The sequence below is a fragment of the Leuciscus leuciscus genome, assembly GCF_965113295.1.
Source record: "Leuciscus leuciscus genome assembly, chromosome: 15".
Classification (NCBI taxonomy): Eukaryota; Metazoa; Chordata; class Actinopteri; order Cypriniformes; family Leuciscidae; genus Leuciscus; species Leuciscus leuciscus.
In genome coordinates, this window is record NC_138739.1 from 23,852,025 (window position 1) to 23,862,999 (window position 10,975).

At 40.1% G+C, this 10,975-nt stretch overlaps 1 protein-coding gene across 1 annotated transcript; it reads left to right on the forward strand.

Moving 5' to 3' along the window:
- Nucleotides 1-6,546: 6,546 nt before the first annotated feature.
- On the forward strand, nt 6,547-8,047 carry LOC309475400 (putative nuclease HARBI1; the record flags this gene model as incomplete). The annotated part of the gene is made up of 2 exons (XM_082138162.1): nt 6,547-7,216; nt 7,284-8,047. The coding sequence occupies 2 exons, from the start codon at nt 6,547-6,549 to the stop codon at nt 7,640-7,642; spliced, it is 1,029 nt and encodes a 342-aa protein (XP_081994288.1). The 3' UTR covers nt 7,643-8,047.
- Nucleotides 8,048-10,975: the final 2,928 nt, after the last annotated feature.

Below are 10,975 nucleotides of genomic sequence, written 5' to 3' on the forward strand. Positions count from 1 at the left end.
ATCAGAATACAAATGAGAAAAGAAGAGTTATTCTTTATGTTGGAATTTATGTTAACAGTAATAATAAGAAATTTCTGTCGTAAGAACAGCTATTCAGCTGATGGACACCGTGCTGCGTTGTCATGGGAACATCCCAGGTGAAAATAATGAGGAAATTACGTTGTCTTGCTCCCTTCATCAAGTTCTCTCGGCTACCGTAGTTTATATATTATATATTAGTTTATATATATATATGTTTCATTGGCCCTTCACTCTTCCCTTCTTTTTTGTTTTCTCATTTCATTCTTTCCTTGTTGTGGATAAATGGAGATGGGGACGTTTCAGTACAATATTGAGATGTCACGTTGCTCAGATTGAAACTGCAATGATGCGAGTGTGTTTATATAGGCTAAGTCATCGTGTGTGTGGTAGTGCTGGACAACTTACTCAGCTCTGATTATGTTCATAATACCTTTTGCAGCAAGATTTTGACTGACAGGTCCATTGAAAACGGTCTCTTCTGTTCCTCCTCATGGAAGGCAGAGTAGACATGTTCTTGTTCTGTCAGACCGAGAACGTGTTTTCGCGGTTCCTGACCTTAAGTACTCGCAAATTGCCTAACAGCAGCAATTTAAAACCATTTCTGTCAATTCAGAAGTACCATTAGTCTAAGATCTAGTTTTGATCTATGTAACAAGACAGTTTAGTGACAGTAAGGCGAGATTTCAGACTGTAAAAGGAAACAAATTACTACTCAGTCGTTGGAAATTCATTGTTCCGCTCGTGGCGTCACGTGACTGACACCGTGATGAAGAAGAACGCGTTGTTCATCATTAGTTTTTCTAAAATAAGAATCTAGGCTATATTGAGTTTCGACGGAGTTGGATCCACGGTCGTCATTTTCTCATATGTCTTGGAAGCCTTTTCGAGCAGCTCTCTCCTCTTGAGATTTGAACTTTTCAAGCGGAGTTTTGTTTAGGAATGAGGTTTGAGATCATCTTCTCACAATTTTGGTGGTTTTCTTGCCCCGGCGATGCTGAAAAAGGCGAGTTGGAGGGAAGAAATCAGATTTGTGTGAAAACACAGCCTCTCTGTGGACGCTGATTTAATCAAAGCTTTGCTCTGGGACCTGCTGAGCTCATATTTAACCAGTATATTAGAGCCAATATGCTGATCCGAGCTCAGTTTTCCCTGCTGAATCAACAAACGTAGACAGGTTGAAAACTATTCTGGATCTGCAGTCCCACTCAATAATGTTGTGGCTGTACCCTGATAGGATTAGGAATTACCATGGTAACAATAGTTTCTGCCAGAATACAACAATTACTGAAGCTACTGTACTGACACTGTTACCTCACCCACAATTCTCATTATTGCAGTGCAATGCAATAATAAATAAATTTACATCAAATCCTACAGTATTTTCTTTAACAAAAACCCATTTAAATGATAAAATACCTATAATTTGTTACTACAAAAAAAAAAAAAAAAAAAACACATATTCATACATCAAACATACAAAAAACGTTACAGTACAACACCCTTGTTGTGCCACTCCACTACTGTCAGTCAAGAATAGGAAACTGAGGCTACAATTCGTGCAGGTTTGCCAAAATTGGACAATAGAAGATTGGAAAAACGTTGCCTGGTCCTATGAGTCTTGATTTCTGCTGCGACATTCAGATGGTCGGGTCAGAATTTGGCGTAAACAACATGAAAGCATGGATCAATCCTGACTTGTACCAACAGTTCGGACTGCTAGTGGTGTAATGTGGGGGATTTTTTTCTTGGCACACTTTGTACCAATTGAGCATAGTTTAAACGCCACAGCCTACCTGAGTATTGTTGCTGACCATGTCCATCCCTTTATGAGCACAGTGTATCATCTGCTGATAACACACCAAAGCTCAAATTGGTCTCAAACTGGTTTCTTGAACATGACAGTGAGTTCACTAAACTCAAACAGCCTCCACACAGTCACCAGATCTCAATCCAATAGAGCAGCTTTTGGATGTGTTGGAACGGGAGGTTCACATCATGGATGTGTAGCTGACAAATCTGCAGCAATGTGATGTCAAAATGGACCAAAATCTCTGAAGGCAAAAGGTGTCCAACCTGGTACTAGCAAGTGGGTCATGTGTGTGTGTGTGTGTTTTAGAGTGACACAAACAAACTAACCACAAAACACCACAGAAGCCACTAAATCCATTAACAAAACTTGTTTTCCCGCGAAAATGACGTCACTTCCTGCAGTAGGATCTCTTAAGGAACTGGCTTTTGAAGTTAAAGAGATTTTACAAAAGACTAACAGGATGGAAAGTGACGTTGACAATGTATTGAGGACATTGAAAAATTAATTAGCAATGAAAACAGTATTCCCACAAAAACATATTTGCATTCCACTTTTCCACAATTGTTGTTTCAACTTAAAAAAAGTAAGTGTACAACTTCACATTTCAAGTTGACTAAACCGAAAATTTTAAGGCAGCACAAACAAAGTTACAACTTGGATATTTGAGTTTACTAAACAAAATGAAGGCAGCACAAACACTTAGCCTACCTTTTTAAGTTGAAACAACTAATTTAATTTTTTACAGTGTAGAACTAAAATCAAACTGAAGATAACCCTGTAATATTTCTTAATAAACAGCCAGTTTTTCACGTTAGAAGGTAGTGCAGTACTGTGTGACTTGATAAAAATGGCAAAGTCAAACTAAAGTAGTGAAATTATTCATCTACATTATTATCCATCCACATTTATGACATGAAAATGCACTTTATTGATTATTTGTCAATATGCTACACGTAAATGTGTCAGATGTTTGTACTGACCATGGTGTGCAGAGTTTGGTCAAATCAGGTCATGGAAATGATTCAAAAAAAAAAAAAGGTGGTTAAACTTCCAAAAAAATTTGATTGACTTCTCGACTCATCCATAATTCAGAGGCGTTGACGTTTGAACTAATTATGGTTAAGAGACTGACCCATTTAGTTCATCTTGTGCTCTGCAGAGAGAAGCATCCCTCCCGTAGCGACGACTCCGGGGGGGTTTAAACCCTGAAACAGATGCAATGACTCTCAAACTAATTCTGAGTGTGGAACAAAACTAAAGCGAACACTTTGATTGGAGAAGAAGATATATACGCGATGTGCTCAACCACAGAACTTTAAGAACTCAATAACCTGGAAAGCTTTTTCAAGTTGAACTTTTCCACTAGGGTTGAGGCACATCTGGTACTATGATAGGGGAGAGCGGGGTAAGATGTGCCACTTCTTACTTACGTTAAGGAGAAATGAGAGAGGTGAAAATAACGACAGCTTATTATTATTATTAGTATATTAAATAATAATATAATTCTGCATAAAAGCACGACCAGTTTGTGTAAAGACACCTACATGCCAGCTCAGAAGCACTTCTGTGCCACCTTTGCAGTGTAAATTCGAAAAATATCTTCACTTAATAATTTATGCACATTTTTTTTAGCCAAACTAATTTACATTGGCAATATTCACCAAGATGAATATAGTATATTTAGACCTGGATAAATCCATTTTTGAATAAAATCCATTTTACTACACTAATAATCTTGCCAAACAACCGATAAGAGGTTTTATTCTTCTATACTAACTTGCGTCGTTGCCTACTATTCAATAGGTGTCATCATCGTAGTCTACATAACATGTCGTACCCAAGTTTATTAGATCCATGTCGTACAGTGTGATTTGTTATGATCTTATAGGATTGGTGAAATCGCACAGTCTGTAACAGGCATGACCAGAGGTTGACTAAAGCCTAACATAACTGGTGGAAATTCTCTAGAAAATCTCAGAGTTTGATGTAAGTTCATCTGTAGTTCATCAACTCCAAACTACTGTATGTAGAATACGTCAAAAAAAGTTGATTAGCATGTTCTATTGAAGAAAACATGAATGTCCCAATCTCACCACTATAATATAGATATCATATATGCAAATGTGATGGACATCGATTATGCTCATCTTTGCTCGCTTCTTTGAAGGTGTCTTGAGTAAAATGGCTCTATATAGAGTGCTGCAGGTATGACATCACTTTGTAGGCCAAAACGCGGAAACGAGTTAGCATTTTAGCATTTACGGTTCTATCGTCAATGGGTTTTTGGTTAAATGGCTGAAATAAAGTCTGTGGTGAACAAGCTCAAGACACTTTCACGTTTTATTTTACGACATAAAATACATCAATATTACCCCACTTGTGTTTTTTTTTAAGCTGTTACGTGTCTTGAAAAATGTGATTGCTAACAAGTGGCTAAATGGGACTACAGAGGCTGTCGAGGAGATTAAACGTCATCACACTGAACAGGTAAACTCAGTCCGCTTTTACAGCATCGTTATGCTTAAAATTGTGCTCTTATAAACTATTCTAAACTCAAACGTTCTGGGAAAATGTTTTTAGATAAAAACTGAAAAAGTTGTCGGAAGCTTAGTGATGGTGACGTCGAAGTCGTGGGACCGTGGTGTAGTTCGTTTATAGCCTTTCTTTAGCTTTTTACTTCTGGCAACTGCATTTAGGTTTCAAAATTCATAAAAGTTGTGTTCTTGATGGACAAAATGCGCAAGTGTCATTAATGTCTGTTGATCACAGAGCTTGTTTTTAGCAATAACCCAAAAGCCTATGGGAAAATCCTATTGGGTTTTTGTCGAGGGATGCTAACTGCCGGTTGGCCTACAAAGTGACGTCATACCTGCACCACTCTATTTAACGGAGCACATACAAAAGACCTGAACCGGAAGCAATGCGACCTGTTTTCCCGAATACGGAAGTTTGTTGCACACAACCCCCATTTAAAGCGGCAGACAATAAACAGAACTTGTGCGTTGGAGTGGACGCAAATAAAATGACCATTCTTCGTGTGAATGAGCATTTATTTTGTAGGATTTCTGGCCTGACTTATCATCTGCCTGTTGAAAATTATAAGTTCAACCACTTACTAAAAAAACGCACTCTTCTCAACAAGCGATTTGAGGCCTCATTCATATCCGTTCTAGCACGAACAGTGCGGGACAACTTCAGGTTAGAGCTTTGGTCTGATCTTTAACCCTAATTATGAGCAATATTAATAGTGATACTCAGCTTAAAACCCACAGCCAGTGAATTTCATCACGCAATTATCCTTCCAGTGCTTTAGTTCAGATGGCCATTTTGTAGTAAATGGCTGTTTACTGTGGCAGAATTGCCAGCTTCATAAATCAATGCAAAATCATATTCTCTTTCACACTCACTGACTCTCAGACACCTTCTCAGCACCGTCACGGGGCTTTTGAGCTGTCAAAAACGTCCTTTCCGCCGCTAATACGGTCTGTGGCGATACGTAATTGAAGTGTAAATTTATAATATGACGCATAAGAAAAACAGCCGGAGCCTTATCCATTAAGCGGCCGCAGGTAGCGTGAATCATAAACGGCCTTATTTTCGTGTCTAATCCCCACTGATAGGACTGATTGTGTTTTTGTTCATTATCTAGCAAAAGCCACGCATACTGCGCAACAAACATCTGAGTATGTAAAATAAACAGAGACCACCACCAGTGTTGTAAGGAAACGGCAGTCATCCTGTTGTAAATATAATCACATTAGCAAATGACACCCATTAGGCAGCTTTTGAACACATCGCAGTCTCTTTTTTTTATTCCTCGGGGCGGACGCTGGCGTCCGCAACACTGATGCTTCCCCAACCGTGTGCTGGATGTCATTAGAAACTCATTTAGTGAGAACTGGCCTCCAAATTTCCATGTTTGTATGTGCGAGTGAGAGATAATGTGCTTAGTGCAGCAAATTTCGCCTGTTTTTTGGCTAACTAATGAGTTCTCCTCTGCATGGGAGTTTAAGGAAGATTAATGGTTTACGCAGGGAACGAGGTATCGGAAGAACAAATTATGTGCGATTCTCCCCCCCCCCTCCCCAACTCCTAAAAAAAAAAACCCTCATCCCAAACACCAGAGGCTGCACACCTGCCGTTCCTGTCTTCTTAAAACACAACGTCCATCCTTTTTTGATGCTTTTTTCCCCTGCCCCTTTCCTCGATCGCTTGTTTTGCGTGTCGGTTCGGCGCCTGCAGGGACGCTCGACGCTCTCCGCAGTGATTACTGTAATTAATTGGATGGAGGGGAATATTCTCCTGTCGTGCTGTTCTGGGATCAGTTCTAGACATTGTCTGATTATTAGAGAGAATTGGGATTGGGCAGCGAAGACTGCTTCTGGATCAATATGACTGTGTGTGTATACAAATATTATATGTGTTTTTAAAGTGTTTATATTTTAATATATTAAAATATATAATTATAAAAATATAATATATATATATATATAATTATTAAAATACTATAACTATACATACTATACTATACATCTGTCAAATACTGTTCAAATAATTTATGTGTGCATATGTACATACATATTTGAATAATTTTTTAGTAGCACTAAATTACACTATAATATACTCTCTATATGATGATATATTATTTAAATTTAAAAGAGATTTAAAGATCTCTTAAATAAACTAAAATAATTATTAACCACCAATTCTCAATGATGGCTGACCTGGCGCTTTTAGAAGACGCATATGCGCCCTTGAGAAGGGAAAGAGTATTTCAGGATAGGAGAGATCTTCTGAATGAATCAGATGAATGGCTGATGAGCAGATTCCATCTTCCAAGGCATCTTCTCCTGGAGCTGTGCAATAACCTGGAGCCCTACCTCCAACGTGAGACCCGGCGGTCAAGGGCCTTACCTGTTCCAGTCCAGGTTCTCTCCACACTGGGGTTCTTGGCCACTGGAACCTTTCAACGGGAGATTGCTGACAGGTCTGGCATATCCCAACCCACCATGAGCCGCATGCTGTCATCCGTGCTGGGTGCCATTAGGACTCTCATCCCACACTACATCCAATTCCCATACGACAATGTCCAGCAAACAATGATTAAAAGGGGGTTTTATGAGATTGCTGGGATTCCAAATGTCATAGGTGCAATTGACTGTACCCACGTGCGTCTGAAACCACCATCGGTTAATGATTACGCATACATCAACCGCAAAAATGATCATTCAGTCAATGTGCAAATTATTTGTGATGCCGGACTCTGCCTATTAAATGTTGTGGCACGATGGCCTGGAGGCACCCACGATGCCTTCATTTTTGAGCACAGCAGCGTGCGCAGACGGCTGCAGGAGGGCGCTTTGAGGGGTCATGGTTATCTTTTAGGTGAGTACTAAGAGCAAATTTATTTTGCAAAATATATTCGTTTCCTAACCTCTCTTTTCCCCTTTAGGTGACAGGGGTTATCCTCTTTTGGACTTTTTGATCACCCCTGTGCCAAACCCCGTGACGCATCAGGAGCGCAACTTCAACCACGCGCACGCACGAACACGAGCCACTGTGGAGCGCTGCGTGGGGCTCCTAAAAGGTAGATGGCTCTGCCTGGCACACGTGGGGGGCACGTTGCTCTATTCGCCAAAGAAGGTGTGCAACATCATTTTGGCATGTGCCGTCTTGCACAACATGGCTGAGATAAACCGTGTGCCATTTGACGTGCTGGCCCCAGACCCAGAAGTGCCAGTGGAGGAGTGGGCAGCACCACCGGCTTTAGGAGCTGTTCAGCTCAGACGGGACCTTGTTCGGCGGTTTTAAGGGTAAGTTAAAATAACACAGACTTCGTTTTCATTGTTTCGTTTTTTTTGTTTTATTTTATGTTTTCATTTATTTGCTTTAATGTCGTATTTATTGACACTAATGAATGGTTAATTTCGACCAGTAGTCTACAAATTTCTGTCTGTCTTTCCAGGACCTCATCCGTCAGGACCCTTGGCCGTGGCGCACGGGAGGCTGGTGGACGGGCCTCGGCTTCCCTCGCTTGCACCTGCTCAGGCTCTGGGTGGGGCGCAAGGATAGGCTCAAGCTCCTGGATGGGCTGAGGGGGAGATGCCTCGAGGGCGCTGGGGCCTGCAGTGCCATCATCTGCAAAACAATAGAGCAAAATTTAAATAAAATTAGTTAACTATGGACTTATGTGTGAGTTTTTTTTATTGGTCTATCAAATTTAAGATTACTTACCATGAATGTCGTCGGTATCTCCCCCACCGGTGATACCTTCTAAAGACGCCATTCCGATGAGGGTTGCCACCCGCTCCTCGTTCGGTGTCAGCTGGAGGCTTGGATCCGGTGGGCCTCCCCCAGTCTGACTCTGGCTCCTCTTCAGTGCCGAGACGTGCCTCTTTGTGGCGATCTTTATATCTGACCACTTTTTTTTCACCTACAATAAACAAGAAAACTCATGCTTAACTTGATCACTATTGGTCTATATTAAGCAATAAAGAAAACTCATGCTTAAAGGTATAGCGGAGGATCTTTCCAAATTTTAGATAAGACCCGCCCTCTCCACTTTTTGAAAAGTTTGATTGATTCACCAGAATGATTGACAATTAGGAGGACCAATAGTTTAGACTACCCACCAGGAAGTAAAACATCCTCCGCTATACCTTTAACTTGATCACTATTGGTCTATATTAAGCAATAAAACATTCTTACCTCTGCTGGAGTGCGCCTCTCAACCCCCACACTATTAACAGAACTCGTAATTTGGGTCCATATTTTGTTTTTGTGGGCGCCTTTAATCCCACTCTTTAAACTCCCAAATAAAACAATTTTGTTTCTTTCCACTTCCCTGGTGATGGTCTCGATCTCCACGTCGGAGAAGTTTCTCTTCTTTGCCGTCTTCTGTGTGTCCATGGCGTAAAATGAGGGCGTGGAGGAAGCGGAGACTTGAATATATAGGGGCGTGTTATTCTAATGATGATCGTTTTCAGCCACGGCATTTATCAAGGGCAGGTATTGCGTACACCTGGATTTCAAAGGTACGCACAGCTTCATAAATCAGGCGGTGAGAGGAGTGTAAGCATAATCTTACGCCAACATATACGCCCGTTTCTACGCAAGAATGATAAATGAGGGCCACTGGCCATAATTGGCTTCCTGTTATTAAATACTTTTTGCAACCTCCTTTTGCCAAGATAACAGATCTGAGTTTTCTTTTATAATGCCTGATGAGTTTGGAAAATAACTGACAAGAGATCAGAGACCATACAGAATCTCTCCAGATCCTTCAGATTCACAAGTTCATGCAGGCGTTTTCTTCTGTTCAGTTCAGCCCACTCATTTTCTATAGGGTTCAGTTTAGGGGACTGTGACGGTCATGGCAGAAGCTTCATTTTGTGCTCAGTTACCCATTTTTGTGTTGATTTTGATGTTTGTTTTGGACCGTTGTCCAGATGGAAGATCCAACCACGGCCCATTATAAGATTTCTAGCAGAGGCTGTCAGGTTTTGATTTTTTATCTGTTGGTATTTGCTAGAATCCATAATACCATGTATCTGAACATGATGTCCAGGACCTCCAGCAAAAAAATAGGCCCACAACATATAAGATCCAGCAGTGTATTTAACCGTAGGCATGGGGTACTCTTCATCCCGGTTTGCACCGAACACATCTGCTGGGTTTGCTGCCAAAAAAAACTTTTTTAGCTTCATCTGACCATAGAATCCGGTCCCTTTTGAAGATCCAGTCATGTCTGACAACTGAATATGCTGGAGTTTATTTTTAGAGGAGCGAGGAGGATTTTTCTTGAAACCCTCCCAAACAACATGTGGTTGTGTCTTTGGCCACTCAAACTTTCCTCCTCACCATGCATTGAGACAATATAGACACACGTCCTCTTCCTGGCAGATTCGTAACATCTTTAGTTGATTATAACTTCTTAATTATTGCCCTGATGGTCAAAATGGGGATCTTCAATTCTTTAGCTATTTTCTTACAGCCACTTTCTATTTTGTGAAGCTCAACAATCTTTTGATGCACATCAGAACTATATTCTTTGGTTTTACTCATTGTGATGGATGATTAAAGAAATTTGGCCTTTGTGTATTTGTCATATTTAAACTCATGTGAAACAAGAAGTCATAGCTAAACAATTTCATGTTCCTAGTCACCCTGGTGTGCTAAATAAAGGTAAATATTAATGGGAATATACTTTAGAGATATTTTACTCGTAAAAAATTCTAGGGGTGCCAATAATTGTGGCCGACGTGTTGTGGAGAAAAACATTTATTTCATAATGTGATTTCCTCCCCACTTTCAATTATTTTACTTCAATGAAAGGTTAGATTTTTGCGAATTTTTTGAATGAAAGATCAAAAGGATAAACAATGCAGATTTATTTTTTTACAGCCATTTTTTATATTTACCAGGGGTGCCATTAATTCTGACCACCACTGTATATCCACACACACACACACACACACACACACACACACACACACACACACACACACACACACACACACACACACACACACACACACACACACACACACACACACACACACACACACACACACACACACACACACACACACACACACACACACACACACACACACACAAATGCATTGCTCATGGCGTGAGATGCTGGAAAAACCAGCCAAATTTAGTTGTGTCTCTAAGTTCATTCTCTTACAGTCAGTAGCTAAAGGGCAAATTCTTGATGCACAGAGAAAAGTTTGAGAATGAGCTAAGATGCTCAGCGTTCCCTTAGAAACAGACATCATCCTTCAGATCACTGCAATTCATCTTTACAGATCACACAGTCTTTCATAACGGTTTCTATGTTACTATACCTGCATGGTGGCAGAAAACACAGCTAAACTCATTCAAGGATGTGGATGGTACAGATCTATGGAAGCTTATTTCCGCCACAGAATAAAATGGTCAGTCACTTTTTTCCCTCAGTATTCTGTGTTTATATCTCAATTGTTTTCTTGTTTTCACCACAGAATAAAAAAAGTTAATTCTGACTTTTTACGAATAATAAAAGTCAGAATTGTGAGATATAAACTCGCAATTGCAAATTATAAAAGTCAGAATTGTGAGATATAAACTCGCAATTGCAAATTATAAGTCAGAATTGTG